At 47.0% G+C, this 25,516-nt stretch overlaps 1 protein-coding gene across 2 annotated transcripts in view; it reads right to left on the reverse strand.

Moving 5' to 3' along the window:
• Positions 1 to 607: 607 nt before the first annotated feature.
• Positions 608 to 25,516, reverse strand: part of ICE1 (interactor of little elongation complex ELL subunit 1) — a 58,826-nt gene continuing 33,917 nt past the window's right edge. For both annotated transcript variants that reach the window (XM_057708760.1, XM_057708759.1), the window contains 7 exons: positions 19,317 to 24,041; positions 17,934 to 18,102; positions 15,242 to 15,402; positions 12,193 to 12,383; positions 10,767 to 10,873; positions 4,553 to 4,651; positions 608 to 2,001 (listed from right to left, as the gene is read on the reverse strand). In XM_057708760.1, the coding sequence (XP_057564743.1) occupies positions 1,820 to 2,001; positions 4,553 to 4,651; positions 10,767 to 10,873; positions 12,193 to 12,383; positions 15,242 to 15,402; positions 17,934 to 18,102; positions 19,317 to 24,041 (5,634 nt within the window). In that variant the 3' untranslated portion in view covers positions 608 to 1,819. The remainder of the gene's footprint in view (positions 2,002 to 4,552; positions 4,652 to 10,766; positions 10,874 to 12,192; positions 12,384 to 15,241; positions 15,403 to 17,933; positions 18,103 to 19,316; positions 24,042 to 25,516) is intronic.

Raw genomic sequence — 25,516 nt, forward strand, 5'->3', positions numbered from 1 at the left:
ACCTCCAAGACCTGTGTGACATCCCTCCACCCCACGGTCTGCACGGCCGCCAGCGTCAACCCCCAGCCTCCTGACAGGTCTACCTCCCACATCACCCTTCTGTCCTGTGTCCTGGAACATCCCAGTGAACTGACACCTGCTCAAATCTCCCTAGGAGCGTGACTGAGCCCAGGGCTGCCCAGGTCCCAGTGACTGGCAGTCACCAAAGGACACTCGCCCCCTTACCCAGCGTGTTCTGGCCACACCAGCCTCCTGCCCACACTCGGCAGGCTCTTCCCCTGCATCCCAGGGTCCCCTCCTCTCAAGGCGGGCTCCTTCCTCTCAGGTCCTTGCTTACGTGTTACTTCCTCGGAAGGACCCTCCTTGAAGACCCTCCCTTCTGCTGCAAATCTGCATACATCCCTCTCCACACTTCACCAAAAAGCTGGACTGCTGACTTACTGGGGAGACGGTGTAGGGTTTTCTCTATCAGCAGATCACAGGGAACCTGGCCCTGGCTTTCTTCACCAGCTCCTCCCAGCAAGGCCCTGGCACAGAGCACATGCTAAAGAGACAAAGGCAGAAAGAAGGAACACACCAACAAAGAGCACCCAAAGCGCAAGGCAGAGTTGTTTATAAATCTCAGTTTGTTATAATTACTTAAAAAACAGGAGGAAGCAGTAACAAAATAGTTGTCAAATGCAACGTTTAAAGGATAGCAACTGTAGTTAAACAAAGAAATCCAATATCGAGGGCCAACCAGCCCTCATCTGGTATCTGCTCTTGCTAAGCTCACCTCGGAGAACACTTAGAACTGACTACATCCTGGCAATCCGCCCGTCTCCGTCCGGGAGGGGGGCTCCTCTGGCAGTCGGCCTCCTCTCTCTTTGGCCAGCACTGAGTATTTGCTTCATCTTTGGTTGGAGCAGAAGTAAGGCCACGTGTCACTCTTTACTGATCAGGACAATCGTGTGCATGGCTTACTTTTATTTTTTATTATAAAAAACACATACAAGAGTTTTAAGAAATGATGAATATAAGACACATCAGGACCACGGTGAGTTATGAAACCCATTTTCTATGTACAAATACTAAAATTCCGAAAGTGGAACATCATCAAATGTGAGACACATTATAGGCTGTCCATATATACACGGCACACGCAGAGACCTGCCCGCGCTCGGCTGCATCTGTATGTACACGGTGAGGTACAAACACCCGCGGGATGCTCTACTCTCAGTTCCCCTTTTCCTGATACCTAGTTAAATATGTTTAAGGAACTTTAGAGATAGGAAGAAATGCATTAAGGTTAAGTTCTAAAGGCTCTCCCTGTTTAGTTACTCTGATCAGCTGCACACTATACCTTGAGAGAACTTTGTAGCCCATTTCCAGCTAAGACAGGGGAGGAGTCTTCTAGTTGTTTTAGCCTCCTCAGTGTTTCCTAGTCAGTCATTTGGGCACAAAGTCCAAAATTGGCTCAGGAACCAAATCAATATTTTTATATTAAATTCATTACAAAATGCCACTCAATTTTAAAAAGCGACTAAAAGGACACTTTCTGCAGCAAAAAAGGGCTAAGTTCAAGTTTTTGTTGTTTGACCAAGACACGACAAACGACCGTCCACATGTCACGTGATCACCACGGCGGTAAGTGAAACGTGTGCGGTTCAGGGAGAGCAGCCACTGCTTGTCTCGCGGCCTCGGCCGCAGTGAGGAGACCCCCCAGCACTTGTATCTCCCCGACCTCTCTCTCCGGAACCTCGGTTTGCATCCTGGAAGCTGACGGATCGGTCTCCACCCGAGACACGTGAAGGCACTTCTCCGGGCGTGACCTGGGCGGTCAGCCATGCTCCTCCGCGCACAGCGCGCTGACCTCCTCCAGGGAGCTGAGCACCGCGGTCGGGACGCAGCGAGAGGTCTCTGTGCGCCAGGCTTCCAAGATCTTGGAGATCTCCGCCGGGTTGCTGGGACTCAAGTCGCACAGAGCGTACACGGCTGCCAGCTGGATGCCCCACGGTATGTCTGAGGAGAATTCCCACGTCAGTCATCACACAAGACAATCTTTGCTATTCAGAATGTTCATGTTGTTAATACTATTCAAACACTTTCCACCAGCAATGACAACTAAATAGTGAGAAAAAAAAAACCCTACAATGAAAAAGTTCACTCAAATCCCTTCGGCAAATGGGAAAAACAAAACAAAACAAGACAAGACAAAACAAAACGCAGCACAGCTCCCTACAGGTTCTGGGTGCTGTCTGCGTCCCGAGGACAGCGAATGGGAGTCAGGGTGCAGGGCCCGAAGCACCCGCCCTCTCGTGATCAGTGCTAGGCTTTCCAAAGCAGTTCTGGAGAGGTCACACCCCGTGTTTACGTGTTAATAAAATGTGGGTCCCGAAGCACTTGTCAAATAAATGACTCTGTTATATCCCCTGGAAGTATTTATATGTGGACTTCGGAAATGAAAAACATAATGAAATGAGAGCAAGTGAAGAACTAGTTTTTAGTATGCAGTACAGCATATACTACACTCTTACACACTCGATTATCGTATGTGACTATAGATCATGGCATTTAATTGTAGACTACAGCCAGGTTAGAGATTATGGTGTATGAGTTCTCATTTAGCAGAAGTTTATTTAGAAGTTATTTAATCCAAATTTAATTTAGTTAAATTTTAGTTAAATTCACTTCAATAATCTAGTTAAAAATTCAGGAGTTATTTCATTAAAACTTATTATTAACTATATACTGTTAGAGATGCAATGCCCAACAGGGCAAACTACCACTATTTAAAAATAAATATCACAAAACCCATAGGTTCAAATGTCCATGCTGTAGATTTAGGTAGTACTCCAACAGCTTTAAAATTACTTTCCCTTATCTACATGGTAATTAGAGAGGCAGAGAGAAGGGCACATAATAAAGACTGAAAAGCAGTGTAAGAGTAAGAGTTTTACACAGGGATTTAAGAATGACGAACAGGTAAGAGCGCGTGCACTGTGTGAAGAGCTGAGGCTCTGGCCTCGGGCAGCCCGGCTGTGAGCTGGTGGCGCTAACCAGCTCCAGGCCTCAAGCAGAGCACGCTTCCTGCGAGGCGTTAGTTTCCTGTGCACAGAATGAAGCCAACGCCATCCACTGGAGGGCCGCCCCAGGGATTCCTAGCACCAGGCCTAACCCAGAGCAGGCCACGCAAGGCCCTCTCGCCCCTCCAAGCAGGGGGGCCCGTGCTGCTGCTAGGCAACGCCCACCCGGCATCTGTGCCGAGACAATCCCTCAGCCACTCTTGTGGCTACTCTCTGATGACAACACACAGTCCAGACGGTAAGAGTACACTCTCAGGGCATTCTCTCAGCAGCTAGGCTAAAATCAAATGAGAGAAAGAAGTCCTCGTGAGCTCAGCCTCCTGAGCCTCACCCTGAAAGCCCAAGACAACCTACAAAGTACGATGATCATCCAAGTAAATTTCAGACCTCACTGTGTGTTTCTGATGGAAACTGTGTAACTGCTTTACTCCCTGACTGCATAACCTTCAAATAAAAATGAGACATCCTTCAAGGGTTACTTTTGAGTTAATGCTCTTCCCACAAAAGAATAAGAATATAAAATTACATGCTCTGTGGTATACCAATTAAGAGGAAACCACCTCTCTGAAGACCCGCTCAGGGACTTCCCTGGTGGCGCAGTGGTTAAAGAATCCACCTGCCAATACAGGGGACACGGGTTCAATCCCTGGTCCAGTAAGATTCCCACATGCCGTGGAACAACTAAGCCCGTGCACCACAACTACTGAGCCTGTGCTCTAAAGCCTGAGAAACACAACTACTGAGCCCGTGCAGCGCAACGACTGAAGCCCGAGCGCCAAGAGCCCATGCTCCACAAGAGTAGCCACTGAGAAGCCCGTACACCACAACAAAGAGTAGCCCCTGCTCATCACAATAGAGCAAGCCTGTGTGCAACAACAAAGACCCAACACAGCCAAAATAATAAATAAAATAAAAATTCAAAAAAAAAAAGGTACCTGGCTGTGACTGAGAGTCAAATAAGCATGCTATTCAGGGACTGGTAACAAACAAAATAAAAATTAAAAAAAAAAAAAAAAAGACCGGTTCACAAGGCCTCCGTTTCCCAGTGCTCTGGGGATGCTAAGTACTCAATGACAGGCAGGCCGCCCTGGGGCCGCTGCTTCACACGTGTGGCCGCACTTGGTCGTCACGGCACAGCCTCAGCCGGGCCTCGGTGGGCAGCTGAGGGTGCATCACTGGTCAGAGGTCACAGGGCAGCGTGAAAATAGTCCTGACAGTTCTTGCGACAGAGCGTCAGCGCCAGGACGATAAGAGAGATTCCTCTTCCTTAGGGACGCGCTGCCCCACAGGGCGCGCGGCCACCACTTAAACAACAGGAAACCCATGCACGCTCACATGCAGAGAGCGCAGGCAGCGTGTAGCTTCCTGACCAGCTCCTCACCCCCAAGCAGGGAGAGACGCGCAGAGCACAGCGCACGGCTCGGACTCAAAAAGAGGCTGAAGAAGAAGAATGGAAGTGATTTAAAAATAATTAAACGAAGTTTTACCTTCATCCTGAGCATGCTGTATAAACATACCAATAACCGCACTGATATTTTTCACAGCAGATGGAAACCCTTCCTTCAAACCCAACTGGCCTAAACGACCTGTGGGAAAAAAAATGTAAAACATCTGCGGTTAAATGTGAACTTTTCATGAGAACTTAAAACTTAGGTTTTCTTTCGTTTAACAGTATGTACATTAAGCTTCAGGATCCTGAACTGAAGTAAGATAGGTACCTATTCTTAAACGAATACAAGTTAAATAGTGAAGCATCAGGACTCAATACAGCACCATTCGTCCCGGGGAGGGTGGAGTGGGTTTTGACTAAGTGACTGTCATCTCATATATGCTTCACACATGCAGATGAAACACAGATACACAATGTGTTGCTTTCCCAGTGATCAAATAATAAATGGAGTTTAGCAGAATGAATGGTTTCAGCAGGCTCAGTGTGAAATGACTAACTTCCATGGGTTAACAGACTAAATGTAAGACACACAGTTTGCTGTTACGACGTAGTTGTCTAACACAGTGTCCGTTCTCTCGCAGAGCAGCAGCTCCCTAGTGTGCTCTATGGAACCCTGGGATCCTCAAGGTCAAACTCCGCTTTCCCAACAACATTAAGAGCTGACGTGCCTCCTCCCAGCGCTGAGATGCGGCCTAACGGTACAAATGCAGCAGCAGTCAAACCAGTGGACCCTCAGCACCAGGCAGGGCAGGGGCAGCAACACTGCACGGGGGTCACTCTCCATGGCCAGGAGCTCACAGTCGGGAAACTCACTCACTTAGAATGTCCTTGATGAAGCAGTAACAATGGTTCCTAGGAAATCCAGACCCCTGAGCTCATAGCTCTGTGAGCTTCTAGGGACGGAACAGGAAGGGCACTTGAGGCATGTCCCTGGAACCCTGGCACCCCACCTGCCTCCAGGAAAAGCACCTGTGCAGCTGATTCAGTTGGGAAGGGAACTGGGTGCTTTCTCCATGAAACACCCACGTTTCACTGAAAGAACCACTGACAAACTACGGCTATTTAGACCGAGATAGACATTTTCTTAAAATTTAGTAACGTAAACCTGGCACTGAAAGGAAATTTATTACTGTTGTCAATAATAAAACTTGAGCTCTTAAGAAAGTTAGAATTTTGGAGAAACTTCCATCACCGACCCTAAGCGCGACAGCTTCAAATACTTAAGAATTCTCTGATGAGATCGGTGATGATATTAATGTCTGTTTTCATGATACTGTTGACATCTGGAAGATTTGTACGTATCAATATCTTCCAAGTGAGCAGCTGCATGTTACAAAATCATGAATGGGCAAAAGATCCCTTCAACAAGTCAGCTGGACTTCAAAGGACTTTCGTGCAACAGAGCAGCAAGGTTCACTGATGAGGTTTCAGATTTCACAGTGCAACTAGCCTTTAAGAAATCATCACTTGAGTTCTACTGCAGTGTCAAGGAAGAACATCCACAATTACTTGAAAGGGCTATTAAAATACTCCTTTAATCAACTACATATTTGTATCGGACTGGCTTTTTCTCCAAATACTTCAACCAAAACAACACACAGCCAGAGACTGAATTGCAGAGCAGCGATGGGAAACCAGTTCCGCTATGAACTCAGACAGCAAAGAGCTCTGCAACAAGATAAGGTCCCATTCTTCCCACGCATATTTTTGTTTGTTCTGAAAATGTTTTTCATTAAAAATATCATTTGTTAACATGTTTATTATTATTAATTTTAAATGAAGAGTAAACATTTTTTGAAGTCCTAGTTTTACTTTCTAGTACAATCATTGACACGCAAAACCTGGAGTGACAAAAGCTCTCTGGGGGTGTCACTAGGGCACTAAACAGGAGAACACTATTTCCCTACCCACCTGGACGCTCCGTTTTTCCAACAGTCCTGTGGAAGCCGGCTCACTTCAAAGCAGAAGCCTCTGTGCCTCCCTCACAGCGCGGCCTCTCCCGGCCCTGCTGTGACACGGGGGGGCCCCTGGGGCAGGTCCCGGATGCTGCTTGCTCACAGCTCTCCCTGCACTCTCAACCACGACACCACCCTGCACACTCGCTGCGCTGTGTCCCTGCTCCCGCCCGAGGCTACAACCAGTCCACAGGTTTACGCGCGTGCCAGTCCGCCAGCCCCAGCTCTGCCTTGAATATGGAGAAACTGAGGCACGGGACGCTAACGAAACTTTCCTACCTTGTGTGCCCTACAGGAACTCATGCACGCTGAATGCTGTGACAGACAGCAGACATTCGGTAAGTTCCTACGAATCAATGACTCTCCAGATAATTCCTAATCCAGGATGAAACCGTAAACATCTGGATAATCCCTTAGGCAGTCTTTTACGGGCTGAAAAGTAGTATGCTTCAGAGATCAGAAATTTCAAGGTACTGAGCACTCTTAAATATCTCCTTGCAATTCGATCAAAGTGCTAACTGCACGTCGCCAGACCTGTCCTCTGAGACAACCTATCGGGGTATTCAATGCGTGACTAACAGCAGGGAAAGGGCCAGGGTGTGTGCCCAGAGCAGATGCGGGATCACCTGGCCATGGGATATGCACGCGAGCCCAGATGATATATGACTGCGTTATAACGGGTCCCTTTCTTCTAATTAAAAATGCTTAATGAATTGGGTTTCATAAGCTACTTAAGTTAACAGAGCAAATCAGAGATAAAATAAGAGGAAATCATGAGTCTGAGGTGTATGGTTTTGGGGAAAAGCCTTAAATGTATACGACCTGACAAAGATGATGGACAAACTTGCTACATAAACGGGGAAAAAAGTCCCTCTACAGAAGGAACGTGAGTGGGTCCAGGGCGGTCCAGCCATGTTAAAATTCAAACAAGAAATGTGGAGTTAGTCAATGTCAGAGACGCCCCACTCCACACTCAGGGAAGCCTAAGGAGGAGAGCTGAGGGCGAGGGAAGGTGACCCAGTCTACAGGGCAGGACTCAGAGCAGGACAGCTACCCAGGGTTCTCATTCCGGATTTCAGATGCAGGTATGTTAAGGAAAGGATGAGGTAAGACAGCTGCGAAGAAAAGCTGACAATGTGGTGCGACACTAGATAGACATCCACAAGTCCTGGCTACTGCAGCCTGACACGCAAAACCTGACATGGGAAACAGTGCTATCCCAGCTTCTAGGCTCTGCTGACGCCGGGTGGGACACCTCAGGAGTTAAAGCTGTTACACAGCTTTATACTCTGCCGCCTCCAGTGGCAGGCAGACTTCCGCCCCCACTCTGCTCCCTTCCCACCCAGGGGCTCACATTCCCTGCCCCCCGGCCCCGACTCTGCCAGGACACGCGCAGCCTGGAGCAGGTTCTCCCATCCTCCACCTTGCCAGAGGTCTAGAGCCATTCAAACGTCCCACAAAATGCTCTTTAATCCATTATTGTTAAGGTAGGTTAGAGAAACCCCATTTAATAATCACGTGACCTTTTGCTAACAGCGGCTGTCAAACTCCAATCCAACATCAGATAACACTGAACCATTCTGACAGAAAGTTTGTTTTACTTCCCATGGAGTAAACATCCAATTAGGATTTACAAATTTGGAGTTAAGAATACAGACAATTCCTTTAATTTATGAATGCCTGCTCTGTGACTTTATTTATAATTAAGAAATCATAGACAACCAACTTAATTACTTGCTAAATTCTTTAGTAAATGTCAGCTTCAGAAACTCCAAGAAACTTCCCCAATAGAGTTTCTTCTTAGAAAGAGTTCAAACTCCAACTCAAGACAACTGTGTGGGAAAGGAAAGCACACATCCCACCCTAAAGCCCCGTCTCAGGATTCCACCCAGTCCACACAGCAGGCCTCACCTGCATGTGCCCTCCCCCTCAGCCCGACCTGCTTGCTGGGACACCAGCACTGGCTCTGCTCGGGGGGCCCAGCAAAGCTCAGTCACGGTTCTCCCAGAACAGCCCAGCGGCCACTGCCGCTCTCTCCACACCAGGCCTCTCACTCGCAGTGGCTCGCCCTGCCCTGGTCCACCTGCCCACCTGTGGACCCGAGAAGGGTTTGCTAGTCCTGACCCTGCTCTTATTTTCGACATTACACTTCCCTTCTAATTAGCCATCCTCTGAACTACTTATTTATTTATATATTATCATTTTATTATACAGTATTTTTAATTATATATTAAGTATACATCATTAATTATTCCTATAACATACATCATTGCATTATATCACCCTTAATATGTAAAATATACATATATTACTGTAAGTAATGTATATTATCAAATGTTATAAATTATTTTCTCAAAAGCTATATTTTAAGGATTTAGAGACTAAATTAACCTGAGTTTGACTAAAACTACCAGTCAGATTTTCTTCCTACAATTATATATCCTTGTTTTTGGATAAGCCATAACATACTCTTAATCCACATATGAGTTACTTTTTAAGGTATATATTCAAAAGTAGTTCTATAATCTTGTGCAGTTTTGTGTGGAACCTGAGAATCTGTCATTTTAAAAATGCTTTCAGGCAATCTGGACAATCCGCCAAAGCTGATGAGAGCTAAGTGCAGAGGAGGAGGACGTGTGAGGCCGACCCCCCACCACAAACGCTTCCCAGAGGCAGGACGGGCAACACCAGAAACGCGGCCGCCCACTCTCCCTTCCCTTCTTGTTACACTCAGTAAACACAGAAGGAGATAACTGCAAGGATGACAGCAAAACTCACAGCATATCTTATAAGTGTGTCTTCAAAATCATCGTATTCCTTAGCACATTCCATACACTCTTCCTCTAGGTCAACATGCAAGTATTTATAGACTTTACATCGTTCCTAATTTCTTAAATTCTCAAAAAGGTTTCTCAGTTTAGAATGAATTAGTTCAAAGTATGAACATTCTTTCTTGAATCCATAAGAGAAGCTGCTACTGAAACCAGAATTTCCGGACACACAGATGCCACCACCTGATGGCTGAAAATGCGGTCACTGGCCCTCCTGCGTCCTTGCTCCTGCTGCTCGGGACAGACACTGGTCCTCACGGCACTGGGCCTGAGGCATTCAGGGAGCTCCCCCACTGAGCAGTTAAGTTTTCTCCACTTCCACACCTTCATGCTTTCACGTTTGGTATCTCAACTCCAAGTGATGTTTGGTTATTTCCAGTGAAAATTATCAGACGTCCAGCTCGAAACCATGTTGCGGTCAAGACCCAGTTTATATATTTATTTACTACAATGTTCCTATGTTTGCATGTAAAATGTGCACAGTGCAGGAATGCATGTTTGCAGATATACAATAACAAAATTAGTCTGGGATATTATATTTCTTACTGAGATCTATTTATAAGACTGACTGACATGACTTAAAAATTCTCAAACCTCATTTCAAATGGTATTACCTTGGGAGTTTTACTTAATTATATGCCAAAGACACTTAAAAGACATGATAACGCTCTTCAAGGATCTAAAGGGCCCTGACACAGAAATAGGGTGAACCTTGTTTTGTCAGCCCCCAAGCAATCAATACATGGCAGATAGAAGAGTCAGTTCAAAGTAAAGAGAGCCTTGGAATAATGAACAGATCTCAGGATTGATGATGAGCCAGGGACCAGAGAGCAGTTTGTCAGAGATTGGGCAAAAAGAAAAAAATAAGTAAAAAGAAAAATTAAAGATTTGCAGGTGAAAGGGAGGAGCAGAACTAAATGGCCACTGAGGTCCTCTTTAGATCTGAGATCAAAAAGAATCTGTTTCATTTAAAATATTTTTAAAGAATGATTTTAATTTCTGTATACTCAGCTTAGAGTACACAGAAACAAAATAAAACTAGTCCCCAGTTATGGAAGTGCATCACCATCCTTACTGAGCAAGTATGAAAACAACTGGGCTGCATCAGGGAAAGATACACTTATTTTATAAATCAAATTAGACTGTAACTTATAGCAATTTTTGCATCCTCGTGTATATATATGTGTGTGCGTGTGTGTATTAAAATTAACATCTGAGAATCAAGAGCTCAATTACAAATAAAATGTACTAACATGAAAAATTTCTGACAAAGTTGAATACGACGTTAATTTATAAAGACAGAGTATGAGTAATGAAAATTAACTTAGTTCAAAAGTACTTACTCTGATGGCTGTAAAGTCAGTCATTACAGTGAAGGTTCACTCAAGATATATTATTACACACTTATTCTCCCACCAAGACACCATCAATAACAAGACCAAATTTAATACAACAGACAACTTACCAATGAGCCTCAGGATTGATGCTATAATAACATCAGGAGTGTATGCAATGTTTGCATGTCCTTTCCTGTATTTTATCCACTTATCCATTACAGGCCACAGCTCCTTACTACAAAATAACAACAAATATTATGCACGTACATGAAAGTATGCTCGCCCACCATCGCTCAAATATTAAGAACTTATCTTAAAAATGGTCCATAAGAGACAGTTAGTGAAGAGGAACATCTAAGGAGGTAGCGTTTTTGGCTAACATGAGAACAGATGCTGAAGGTTCACATACTTTCCAACTATTCAGGATCTCTGTGCTCACAGTGGCTTTAAAAAGGCTGCAAGCGATCACGCTGGTATCTTTACTGTGTTTCACCCTTTCCACAAGGCTTTGTGTACAGATGCTGAACAACGTCCCCAGGTCACCGAACCGGAAGCAGTAGAGTCTGGGTCCTCACGTGGACCATCCAGACATCAGGCCGCACCTGTGTTCTGGAAGCCTAATTTCCCGGGCAGGGGCAAGGACGAGCAGGCTGTATTTTGTAAAAACAACTAAACCAGAGGAAATGAACCACACTTCACGTGGATTTACAGAAACTTTCTCGTGATTGAAAACAGTGGCAACTCCTCTTTGCTTTCACTTTTCAAAAACGTCCTACCTTCTTACATCGTACTTATAACATTAGAAAAGTTTAACACAAACAAACGAAAGGAAAATGTAAAGTAAAAGCACCCCAAATAACATACTCTCAGGTAACGACCACTCTTTTAATTTGGGGCTCTTCTTCCCACAGACTTCTCTGTTTGCATGTATGTGAAAAACACGGTCAGAGTGACCACAGTGCTCAGGAATCGGGGTCTAGAGTCACTCTGGCAGAGATCCTGATATTGGGCACTCCGTCCACACCATCGGCAGGGGGACCTTGGACAAAGCACCTCTGACCGGCACCATCCCCGGTGGTCACATCTGTCACTGGGGATAGAAGCGCCCCTGCTACCCCAGAATTTTGAGTATTTCTGTTCCTGTGGGTTTTCCTTAGTATCTGCACATTAAGATAATGATCGTTACATTTCAATCTACACACACTCGCCGAGCACCTCTCTTGTGTGGGCACAGCTCTCTCTACATGTTGGGGGAGGCCAGGGAACCAAAGTCCCCCCTGCATGAGATTCACTTTCCTTCAGGAAAGAGTAATAAGAGGATATAATGAAAAGCAGTGAAAGGTACAATAAAAAAAAATAAAGCGAGGGGATGGGGCAGTGACAGTGGCATTTAAAGAGTAGTTTTAGTAACTCTTATCCAAAGCAAGGTGTGCTTTGTAAATGTTTCAGCTGCCTCACACAGCAAGAACGACTCCCCCCACAGTGCGGCAGTCACCACACAGACCACCTGGCAGTGCGAAGAGCCCCGCCCGAGCCCGCAGAGCAGCCCTGTACCTGATGATGTTGTCGTGTGTCCACACCCACTTCTGATGGCAGCACAGCAAGTCGATGGCGCAGATGTACTCCCACGTGGCATCACTCAGGTCCTCACCGAATCTTTCACTGGACTGAAATTCTGTCTTTGGACATAACTGTATGGTCAAAAGCAGCTTAGAAACCATGAAGCCAACATCTACAGGAGCATTCTAGCGAATAAAGAAGACAAAAGGAAGTTTAGGGCTTCAAATACAACACATCTTACATGGGTGATCTCAAAGAGTAAAACAAGCATCACATGACTAATCACTCAATTTTAAAGGACACCTATTGAAAGTTACTTTGAATAAGGAACTATGTTTATCTTAGTCATAACACCTGACCTACAATGACTATGTATGGTGGCAGGCGGGCCAGGTCAAACAGTTGCAGGCAGAATGCAGGATCCAGTCAGGCAGGAAAGACACTGCAACCCAGAGAGGAATGCAAATTTTCATTAACTCAAATCAGGGAATTAAAGTTATATAAAAAAAAAACTTTTAATCTTTAAAATATTCTTTAATAAATTAATCTGTCATCTTTCTGACCCTAGATATCAACCTGCTTTTTCCAGAAATTCATAAAGTTGAATTCGACAGTACTAGGCTCTTCTGTCTGGCTTCTTTTACAGCTGTGCATGGTATTTGGATATTTTTCCACGTTCCTGCATGGATAACTAGTTTGAACACACCTTTTTACTGCAGAGCAGGAATCCATTATATGGATATATATATCCAAACCACAAACCAGTTTGTCCCTTTGCCTACTGACAGGCACCTGGGTTACTTTCAGCTTTAGGCTTTAATTAATAACGCTGCTTTGGACATTCTTGTACAAGCCTTTTTGTGGACATAAATTTGATTTCTCTTGGGTACATACCCAGCAATGGACTTATTATTTTTTTTCTTTTTTGTGTTATTTTTTATTGGGTTTTGTTATTAAAAATGAACAGGGAGCTTTCAATCTTCTCTTATACCTGAAAAAGACTGGAATTAGTTGGTTCTTTAAAGATTAGAAAAGATTCAGGTGAAAACTATACATGCTTCTTATATATTAAATTTTTAATCATCTTTTCAACCTTTTATAATTGAAAACAACTGGTTCATTCAAGTGTTTTTACCCCAAAGTCAATTTTGACCATTTTTATGTTGCTGAGAAATCATGCTAGGTTTCCAAAGCTGTTGCTATAAAGTTGCAGGTGGTAGTCTTCTCATTCTTTATCCTCTATCTCTACTCACATCTCCTCTCTCATTCTGAAATCCTGGAATATTTTTGCTTTTCTTTTTTTACATTAATTTGAACTAAGTTCTCTGCTTTATTAGTAACTTTTAAAGGCAATTTCTTTTGTTCTCTACTTCATTACTATTACCTCTTAAATTATATTTTTTTTCCCTAGATTCCTTCTCAAATTTTTAATTCTTAAGATTATTATCGGGGAACTTTATTACTTGTTTAATAATGAAGACATTTACACTATTTCGATGAGTTTAAGTTTTCTAAAAACCAGAGGTCTTTGGTATGAAGGGTTTTCCTGTCATACCGAATACTGTGATTTTACTTTCGAGTTTCTATGTGTTCACAGATTGTCTAGGACTGTGAATCTCAATCTCCAGGGAATTTTTATAGAATCTTCTAATTATTTATGTCCAATTTTACTAAATCATTACCAGAGAATCTTGAGTGCAGAATCTTTACTTTTTAAAAATTAAGGTTTTCATGTGGCCAAATTCATGACTGGTTTTTGCAAATGTCATAGACGTATGAAAAAACACAGTCTTCATTCAAGTTTACTTTTTTATATTGTTGAATTCCACTATCTCTTTACTTATTTTTGTGTCTCACACTGGTTGAATTCCGTAGAACAGAATCTGGAAGTCTTGGACTATAATGGTATTTTTTCCCCCAAGTATTCCTTTTTTTAAACGCTCTGGCTTTATATTTTTATTTGATATGATACAGGCTATGTATAAACACATTTATTAAAATTCTACTTTCTTCATTAATCATGTTTTATCATCCAATCATATCTGGCTTCATCCTGAACAGGCCCAAGGAGAAAGCTCCAATGCACAAGCAGGAGGACCAAGCAGGGACAGGGGTGGCCCTGCAGCCAAGTGCAGAGGATGGGAACGCGGCAGGGATGCTCTTCTCACTGCCAGCTATCATGCTCTCTGGTACCTCACACCAATACATTCTCGTTTGTCTAAGTGGACTGATGAAGAGAGGATTACAGACTTGATTTTTAACATTCCCCTAACTTTTTATCCACCAACAGCCCTTTCTTTTTTTTATAAGAAAATAAAAGTCTAATGAATAGTACCATCAAAAAGTACTAAAAAGGAAAGCAAAATGGCATACAAGTCAACTACATGCATAAGCCAGAATTTTTTAAAAAGAAGATAGTAATCCAGTCATAAAAAAGAACAGAACAAAGTGAAAGTCAACCCCCCACTGACTTCAACACCGCTTCTTAAAGTTTAGCACTACCAATTCAGCATCCAGAGGTTCTTATTAGAGAAAACCTAAGCAGAACACCAATCCAGATACTTTATTAGCACATCAATCACTAAAGAAAAGAAAATAATAGAAGAAAACAAGGAACACAGTACTTAGAACAAATACAAATTCCATCAACTGGAAATAAAAACACGGAATATTAGATTCAGAAAAATCGTAACAGGAAGTAGCTGAGATACCAATTTTTTCACCTGCGCACGTGCTGTAGAAGCGAGCGACCTGCATCTGCTCCGAGCCCTTGCATACACGCGTGCATGCAGGCATTCCATCAGCCATAAACTAGTACACAAAATAATCTTCGTTCACTTAACACAGCACAGAGGTCTCAACTTCTCCCCAAGTGTCTCATGCACACTTAATGCACAAAATGCACAGGCTTAGACTAAAATGATATTTTAAAGGATCTAATATGGAGAATATCTCTAACATGCTCATGAACTCAAAAGCCAAGTAATCACATTTATGTAAGAAACACAAGTACAGTATCACATAAAATAAAAAGGAACCTCACCTTCTCCCAACTGAGGAAAGCTCGCAAACAGTTCAGAACCTCTCCTTTAGCACGCTGCCTGGCTACCAACTGCATTGCCTTACTAATCACCGACTGAGAGAGAAATATATCATGCCACATGTTTGCGATGAACAAAGTCAATTTTTCAGACTCTGGAAAACCTATGAGAAAGAAAACAAGATAATAAACCTTTATGTCTGATTAAGTGAAAAAATGACAACCTAAGAATATATTTGAATAACTTCCCCTTGTGCGCAGCAGGCTATCTAAAGCTAAAGAGAGGAGGCCTGATGAGGCAGCCTCAGTGGTGAAATCTGCTCCTCCATCTCTCCTGCCCATCCCTCCCCTCCCCCCAGCCAACCTTTCCCTTTGACAAACTTTCCTTAATCAAGTTTGCAACACAGGGCATGAGGACACACCACTGTGGAAAAGAGCAACAGCTCCAAAACAAGAAGAGAAGGCAAACCTCCTCTCTCCAGACCGCACGCCCAGACCCCTCCCATTCGGTAAGTGTCCTTTCAGGCCATGTTTTATGCATTTACAGGATGGAACTCACTTGAAGCACACATAAGGCTTTTGATATGAAGGGATTTTTTATAAATTATGACTGATAATCCTTTTCTTATAAATACCTTCTCAAACATGATGGCTTGTCTTTTTGGTTTGTTTAATCAACTTAATTGAGGCATAGCTTACATGCAACAAAATACACTCTTTTTAAGCAGTCTGATGGATTTTGGCAAGTGAGCATGCTCGTGTAACCCCCCACTGCAGCCCAGAGAACATTTCCTTCCCCCCGACATTGCCACAGTCTGACCCTGTCAGTGAATCACTTCTTTCCAGAAACACACAAGCCTGCTCTGCCCACTGTCACTTGCCACATGTGCCTTTTCTCAAACCCTGGTGGGCGTGCACCCCTGCCTGCCTGGCACCCCCTCAGCAAAGGCCCCGCTGCCGCGCGTCACCAGCCCTGTCTCCGTCTGTCTGAGGAGCCGTCAACGGCTCAACACCCCACACTTGGTTTTCATTCAACTGCTGATGGACCTCTGTTTCCAACTATGGGCTGCTATGAATTAAGACGCTCTGAACACCTGTGAACTATATATGACTATGTGGCTATGTCTCTATTTCTGTTGGGCATGTACCCAAGAGTGACACTTCTGTGTCATCTGATAAATTAATGGTTGATTTTATAAGAAACTGTCAACGTGTTCTGCAACTGGTTAAATCAGCCAACACAAAGATTTGTATCCTGATTGGCATGAGACCACCTCTTTTTTGTTTTCTCTGTTCTATTATATCCAGCATTGCGATGCGTATGGAGAAAGGGTAACGCAAAGCATAAACTCACTGCGCTATTATGATCTGTTACTTTAGGAACCTTGTGCTTATCTGGTTATTAGCCCTCCTGTCCCAGGACTTCACGTGCTGTCCCCTCTGCCTGGAATTCTCTCCCTCACTTTTATCTTCACATCTAAATTCAGAAGGCACTCTGATGAGGACAGCTTCCCTGACCCGAGACTCTCTCAAACCCACCTTCCACAGCACAAGTCATTCATTCATTCAACAGATACTTAACAAGGACATACAACACACCGCTCTGGGGTGAGGATGTAGGAGGAACAAGACAAGCAAAATCCCTGCAAAGACAGAGGCAACAAACAAAAAGGTGACAGCATGACCGCAGCAAAGCAGAGGAAAAAGCTTCCCAGGAGAAGACCTGCTACAGATACAGAGGTGAGGACGGGCTGGGTGTGGCTGAGGACACGTGGGCTCTGCAGAGCCCCTGTCGCTCTCCTTCCTGCTGCCCTCTACCGATAAAGCCTGACGTGTGCTCCTGTGATGTCATGGTCACGTGTGTGCCCCACTGGGAGGCCATATCTGTATCTGGGTTTGGCCACCATCAAAGCCTTAACACTTATGTGCACCTCATAACTATTTGTTCAATAAGTCAGTGACTGAAAAAATAAAGAAAGAAATTTAGTGGGCAACAAACACAGCAGCTTCACTCACAATTCCACAAGAGACAGACTCAATTGCCCTGATTTATAACCCCCATAAACATTATGGTTAATACAAGATTATCAATCTTTGAAACCTAGATAAGACTCTCTAATATAGCATTAAATTCCATTTGTGTATGACTTTGCTCTTTTAAAATGTTTCCACTGGTGATCTGATATGAAGAGTGAGCCCTATCTGCTCCATGAATAGACTGAAGAAACAGTAGGAAAAGGAAAAGAGAATCTAAGGACAGCCCTCCTTTCCATTTCTCCCTGAAACTCTTCTTTCATGAGCTTATGAATCCATCTTAGAGTTTCTGCCCTTTCCAGCTAGTGACAGGGCAGAGTGGTTTGTCAATTTTAAAATGATGCCCTTATCTTGTGTCAACTATACCTGAGTTTAAAGGAGCCGTGCAAGGAATCACAGCAATACGCAGTAACGAGAGACACTCTCTCATACACAGGTGGAAATGTATGTGCTGACCTAAGTAAGCTTAAGTCACCTGAATTCTCCCACTGAAAACCAGGCACGGGCTGGGTATAGCTAAGGCTCTTCATGCCCTCTGGCAAATGCACAAGACAACATGATTTTAAAAGACACACTGCAATAACTTAGCTGAAAATACGTATAAGCAGATAAAAAAGCAATAACCTGTTTTCAGTACAAAAACGTTGCCATCTACACGTACCTTCCTTAAGTAAGCTGTAGCAAAACAAGCGAGCTCTTTCCAAGTCTCCCAGCTGCCGACAAATACCCACATACACCCTGCAGAGGGCATGGATGTAATTGTGCTCCACAGACATCTTCTGAACTTTCAGCTCTGAGAGAATGGAGTGAAGCAAACACTCTGCTAAATGCTAGATTGGAGGAAAAAAAAAAAAGAAAAGGCAATGTACACTGATGCATATCTTTAGCCTACTGAAGAACAGCTAAAAGTTACAAAATTAAGTATCTTTTGGAAAGTTGGAAAAATAAAACATGCACTGTCTCAGAAAGCAGAGGACAGCAGCCCCCGTGGTAACCCGCTTTAGCCGTGAGGGAAAGCCGGGAGGCTCCAGGGGAAAAAGTGCCCACACCCGTGGGCAGCCAGGGCTCAGCGGGGCTGCAGGGCCCACTCAGCAAGTCCCAGCACACCTGGATGTACACGGTCACTACCACCATGCCAACTAGTGATCATTTTTTGGTTTTTACTAAAATAATCTGTGTGTGTATTGAATCCACTCTACTCCCACTCTTGTTTTCTGAACTCCAATGTACTCTACACATTTAGATCCTGTTTAGATCTTAAAATACTGGGTAATGTTTTCCTTTGCTCAGGAAAAAGAGCATTAAATAATTTGATATATTCAGTCATTTGAAGATAAACATCTTTCCAAAGCTACCTGTACCACAATTTGTGCTTTCTGAAATGCAATCTAAGAAAATAAACATTTATACCATTGTGATTCCAAGACGTACAGGTAACCAATCAAGTACCACCCACAGGACACTGGGAACCGCACACCCAGCACCAGTGTGAACATGTAGAAAACAAAACCCTAGGATGGTCCTGATAAGCCACGTAGGTAAATCTGCACCATCCTCCCCTGGCCCCCTTCTTGAAACTAAGCATCTATTCCTGTCGGATTTGTGACCTACATAAAGGGAGGGAGGGGCAAACCCCACACTAACTTTCTGACTCTCAGAACTCTCAAATGTGTATACGATGCCATTCACAGAAAAGGCTCTATTACATAGCAATGTGATGCTTTGAAGCAAATCATTTTGAGCCGTTAAACATGCCAGAATTAACGGGAAAAATGCAATTTAAGTCCTGACAAGCACTTTTCTCCCCTTTAAAATTTTAAGTTATTCGGTGAATACAAATTATCAAATCTCCAACGTCTTATCACTTCCCAAATGAACAAAACGCTGGCTAGAAGTAAAGAGCAGGTCCTAACATTTACACGGGTGACTTGCCCTCTCTGAGAACAGCCTTCTGTTCAGGGTCCCCATCCCCCCCACTGACAGAGACAGCCTGTGTCTGAGGACATGCATGTCCTAATGCTCTCAGAGCAAAGCAGCCACGTACCTTCTTTGTTGTGCTAAATTCATAAACAACTTCTTTCTCTTGATCTCGCATCACAGGCTTTTTGGAGATGTTTCCCACATACACGTGACTACGAATGACCGGCAACAGGTCGAAGGACGACTCCGCGATCTTCTTCAGAGCCTCCGCTATGGCTCTGTCCTGGGACTCGATGGTTTCTTTGCGGTTGAGAGGGGCCTGTGAGACTGTACCGACGGCCGGGAGAGGACGCCTCCCCTCCTCTGTCCTCACAGCTGCAGCCTGGGAGGGGTTCCTTCGGGGGCTCCGGCTGTCGCCCTTCGAGGCGGGCTCTGGCTCTGGGGACCCGCTGTCCAGGCGCAACCTCTTAGCACTCCGCGGTGTCCCCGCCGACAGTGCCCTTTTCCCCCCTGAATCCTGCGGAGGGCCCACATCTCTCGACTTATCCTGCTTCCGGTCAGCGCCAGAGCCGCCCCCCGCTTTCACAAAGGCGGTTGAGCTTGAAGCGATGGCTTTGAAGCCCGTGATGGCGGTGACGGGCCCTGGTAAGTTCTTGCAGTCAGCCGGCGGGCCTCGAGTGAGCTGAATGTTCCCTTTGAGGATGTTGAGGGTGCGGGCCCTGGCGGACAACTCTGGGTACATGGTGTCCAGGATCTTCACGGAATTCTCCTGGGGCACTGCCGCCGCAGGATGGGCAGAGGCACACGGGGGCAGGCGGCCGGGCACGGGGAGGGCGTGCTTGGGGGTCGCAGCACAAAACTGCAAAGGAGATGACAAGACCCTGTCACTGGCTGGAGCAGTGGACGGGGACAGGGACGGGGACGTGAGTGGAGGAGAGGAGTGCCCCGGCTCCTCCGGCACGGGAGACACCAGAGGCGGCACCGGGATCGCACATGGCGGAGAAACTGGGCCACGGGGCGAGGTGGGCGAGGAGGGGCTGGAACTTGACATCAGCGGAGAAGCTGGCTGTGAAGTCCGCGGAGGCGTGGCGATCAGGGGAGCCAGCAAGGGGGGCAGGGGGGGCCCCACCTCCTGCCGGATCTTACTCAGCGTGTCCGCGCAGCAGTCCGCAGGAGTGGATGTGTCAGCGCTGGCTAGGACGGTCTGCGTTTGACTCCTCTGACTTTTTCCATTACCTCTTTCCCCTGAAAATGATGGAGCAACTTCACTCTGAGTAGTCTGCACTCTGCTCGATGCTGAAGTCTTTACTGGTTTGTTTGACTGATCTCTGCTTGAAATCTTTGATTGATTCTTATTTTTGCCCAATGGCTCTAGTTTTGAGTTATAGTAAGTGTGATCAGACGGAACAGTCTGAGACTCAAAGTTTTGATCGTATATCTCAGAGCTAATCCTCACGCTGGGTTTAACAGGTCTATTCCGCAAACGACTTTTATCAAAGTTCGTACTCTGACCACTGCTTGAAATATCCTGGGTTCCGGCCACAACACTGCCACACTGGAGCTCCTGAAAAGGAGGGCCCAGGTGACCGGTCTCTGGGGACTTCTCCACAGAAGGAACTGAAACGAAACCCGCTGCCAGCCCTTCTGGATCCGGGGAAACAGGGGCGTCTTCAGCAGCATCACACAGGATAACCTGGTCCACATTTGGCATGAGAGCCACCCCGTTGATGATGGTCCAGTTGTCCCCCTTCTCAATGACTAGATTCTGATCCTTATTTATCAGCACGTTTATAACCTCAGAGGTCACTGTAGCGATCTGACACTGAAATGTCATTCCTGCCAGCCCCGCGCCTGAGTTACCGCACAGGAGTGAGGGCTCAGTGGGTTCTGATGGGCCTTCTTCTCCACCGTCCATCGGCCTGATCACTTCCACGTTACCCTCAGACCTGCTTTGTGTGTTTTCATGGTCAGGTCCACCACGAGTGGGAGAACCGCCCTGAGTGTGCGAGCCAGCCGTCACTGGGGGTGAAGAGGAGCCAGTTGTTTCCAGAGGTGGAACTTGCTCTTCCACGTGTTCTGCTGTCACGCCGTCAGGTACATTTAAGAGCAGCAAGTCACCAGCATCCTTCCCACCCGTGTCCTCCTGGTTGGTCTGTAGTTCCTGTTTGATCCTGGCGAGCACCTCGGACAGCGTCTGGTCCAAGGAGCACTGTGTGAGCTGACCCATGCTCCTTAAAGAACAGTCGTCTTCCTCCGACTCAACGCACTCTTCAGAGGTTTCCAGTGTTTCTTCTTCACACAGCTGCTTTGTGTCCTTTTCTCCTGATAGTTCACTTTGCTTTAATTCCTTGTTCATTCCTTTATTTAGGGTTCCTTTGCTAGAACATTCCGACACAGAGTCCCCTGAACTATAATCTCTTAACTGACAACTTTCAAGAAACGTCACGACCTCGGATGTGGAAAGTCTGTCTGTGTCAGAGAGAGTACTGATGTTGAAGTCCTGCAGAGCGGAGGTCAGGTACCCCACCTCGACGGAAGGTCTGGCCTCGGCCGCGCCGGCACCTGCAGCTCCCAGGTCTCCTCCAGAGGCCGCAGCCGTGCTCTGCTGGCCGCCCTCCAGCCCAGCTCCAGGCTCGCTCTCCCCCTCGCTGCAGCTCAGTGCCTCGCTCTCTTCCACCTCGGTGTCCCCGCCCCCCGCCTCCCGGAGGCCGGAGTAACAGTACAGGGCACCAGGAAGGCTGCTCTGCGCGTCAGCACATTTCTCCTCCTCGTTTCTGCCAGACGCTGGTGAAAAGGTAGTCTCTGTGGTGCCTGGACCTTCAGGAGAAGCACCACCAGGAGTCGGAGACAACAGCTGCAGGCGCTCTTCTGGGCCGTGCTGCACAACAGGTCGGTCCTCTGCAATGGCCAGGGCCTCCCCAGAGGACCTGACTGTGCCTCCAACAGGAAAGCCTCTTGACAGTGTCGCCTCCGTAGCTGGAAAGTCACCCACATCCAACCTGGATGCGTCCACATTTGCGGCAGGAAGACGCGGGCTCTGCGTCTGCACCTCTTCCTGCACTGCAGCTTCTCTCACGACATCTTGGTATGGGACCGGGATATGTTCAGAAGAGAAAGATAATTTACTACCTGTGGAACAATGGGAATTTTCCACTGGTGAAGAACCCCCGGGAGGGTCACGATCTGATTTTCTCCACAAGGAGGACACTCCCGGGGCAGTGCCCTCTGCAGCGGCCGCCTCCCTGCTCCTCTGTGCCGTGTGCACGCTCTCCCCACCACATCTTGCTCCAGATGGCATCCCACGAGCCCCATTACCAATGTCTGTCACCACGAGGGGCTCCCTCCTCAGTGGTCCTGAGGGTTCCCATCGTGCACTCTGCACGGTTTCAGGCCGCGCCTGCTTGGTGATAACTGACACCTGGTTAGGCAACAAGGATGCAGGGGCCCTGAATCCCGCAGGACGGTGATCCTCTCCGGCAGGGTCAGGCTTGGATGCTGAGCCTCTACTTTCTGAGGACAACACTGCCTCTTGTCCACCTTCGGGTTGAGCCCTCAGCCTCTTTTCGCCACCTCGACGTAACAGATCACTGTGGTGCCACGAAGTGCTTTTAGCAAAGCCGAAGCCACTCCTGATCAAGCTAGATGGAGGCCCTGCCAAAAATGTGAAATCCGACCGGCTCGGTGTGAGCTCGACCCTCAGACCTTGCCTTTCACCTGTCTCGCCTCGTGCGGCTCCCAGGAACACTGAGTGTGGGAGTGAGCAGATACTGCTCACGCCCTGCACAAGAGTCGTACATCCCACCTCGCTGCTCCTCGAACCGTTAGAATCGGACACCGCCGACACCGGGCTCAGAGCACGTAAGCTGTTCTCCAGATGGCCTTCCCCTGTGGGGCGCTCCAGGAGCTCAGGATGCACCTCCAGCATGTTAAACGCAGCAGCCCGCAGCGTCCGTTCTGAGCGATGCAGTTCGGGAGGGCCGGCTTCAGTAGCAACAGGCACACCATCCTCCTCCAACCCCGGGGGAGACTGGGGTTGACCGCAGAGCCACGAGGCTCCCGCGGCCGAGGAGGAAGACAACGCCTCCTCCAGGCCAAGCCCCGTGGCAACCAGTGCCGCCCCTGCTGCTCCCGGGCCAGGGGGGTCTCCCGAAATGAACCCTCGCACCGCTTCTCTTTCCTTCTCTAATTCTCTAGACGGTCCCTGAAAATGACCAGAAGCTGACAGGCGACCAGATTCAGCAGTGGTTCCACCAGTGAGCGTCCACTTGGTCGGCTCTAACTTGGGTGATCCTATCACTGCGGATGCTGGCGTCTTTCCTTCAGGGGCACTAGGCTCACTCAGTGGCCGCGGGCCCAGGGGACGGTGATGCGAGTCTGACGTCCCGAGAGCCGCACCCTCCTCTCCAGCCAGGCTGCCCGACAGCTCAACACGCTCGCTGCCCATGGGTTTAGGATGTGTCCTCTCCGCGTGCACCGACCCGTCCAGCTCCCTGACCTGTCTCTGTCTTCCCGGCTCATCCAAGACATCTTCTCTCTCACCCATGAACTCAGGTGACACTGTCCAGTGCTTCTCACGAGCGAAGGAGAATATGGCTGCAGGTTCTCTCAGGTTTGCTGTAAATGTCCCAAACCCAACTGTTGTCACCTTACTGCCTTCCATTGTATTTAGAGCTTGGGTGGCTTCGCGTGGTTGGAGCTTTTCCTCCCATGTTCCAGTTCCTTTACTTTTCCCAGATGAGCTAAAAGGATCCCGCAACTCAGGTGTATCATCTTCTGAAACAAGCTCAGTGCTTCTATGTCGGGCTGAGTCACTGTCACTGGAATCTGTACACTCTCCAAAGTAGGTTTCCTTAAAAATAAATGAATTATATTAATTAGTAAAATACCACTTCAACCAACTAAACATAACTAGCAATTAAACGCATTAAAAAAGGACGTGCTTCCAGAAGAAGCTGAGGAAAGGGTAGCCTACTCTCTGGGCTCCATGAAAGGATGGGGCGGGGGCAGGGGTTCAATGGAGCAGAGCCCGGCTTCACCTTCTTGCCTTAAAGAAGCCACCTCTCTCCAGCGTCTCCTGCACTCACATTGCTTCTCCCGAAACAGAGAAGCTTGCAAGTTCTACTCCACGTGCAGCCTAGGGTTAGGTCTGTTCTCCTAATCTCTAAACAGTCTTCCTTCTCAACTCTGAAGTCCTCGTTTCCTGGTACAAAAGGCTTCCTCCTCTAGCTGCCCAGCCGATCTCCTCCACAGGCGTCTGACTCTGGCCCGGCACAGCCCCACCCCGCACCCAGCCTGGGCTTCGATCTCCTGTCACCCTGTAGAGCCCTCCTGCCACCTCTCACAACTGGCTGCACTCCAGCTGCTGTTCTTGGCAGACCTGTTCCACCCCTTCAGCAGCCTGTGCATGGACACATCCCCTCCCCCACGGCCCCTGACCTCTGTGTCCGCTCCAGAAACCCCCCGTGACTCCCCACCAGCCCCTGCCGTCTTGAGTGAGCTGCCTCTATCACACAGCCCCCAGGAGAGCCCATTCATCCACTCCGTGCTCCCTGGTCTACGGGGCAAATGGACTGATGAAGAATAGCCACCACTGACATTAACTCGCTCCTACTGGAAAAACCCTTCACTCCTTTGGATTCTAGAGTGCCAGCACCTCCTGGTTTTTCCTCTGCTGGCCTGCAGCTTTCAACCTCTTTTCCTCTTCTTCTGTCTGGCCATATCCGCACTGACGGCTCCCCAGGACTGTCGGGACCTGCCCCTCTTCTACACATTCTGACTGAACGACACCGCACAGTGCTAGGGTCTCTGCTGCACCGGCACGCTGGTTGGTGCACCCGGCGCCTGCGTCCCACCCAGCCCGCCTCTGAGCACCACAGCCGAGGACGTGTTATGCGCTCCACACACACCCTGCTCAGAAATCCCGCACATAGCTAACGGCGAAGGTTTCCTTCACTATCTTCCGGCCCAAATAGGCTCTCCTTCTATCTGTTGTTTCCAACATCCCGACTCCACACCTTCTCTAGCAACCGCATCGCAGACCTCGCCAGACATGCCGCTCACTCAGCCTTGGGACCTTTTCCTTACCAGTCCCTGCCTCGTGAACACCAATGCTACTACTGGGTCCAGGTGTCAAGGACTAAGGAAACTGCTAATTAAAGGACGTCCGTCTACAGTCCTGCCTTTCCCAACCCTCCTGTCTCCCTCCCCACTCAGATGGTGACCAAACTGAAACTCTCAAGTGGAACGCGACCATTAGGTCCCCTTCTCTGGGTCCTCTGCCTTCAGGATGCTGCGGGAAGTCCTCAGGACGCACGTGCACTTGGG

This window comes from Hippopotamus amphibius, chromosome 15, assembly GCF_030028045.1.
Source record: "Hippopotamus amphibius kiboko isolate mHipAmp2 chromosome 15, mHipAmp2.hap2, whole genome shotgun sequence".
Classification (NCBI taxonomy): domain Eukaryota; kingdom Metazoa; phylum Chordata; class Mammalia; order Artiodactyla; family Hippopotamidae; genus Hippopotamus; species Hippopotamus amphibius.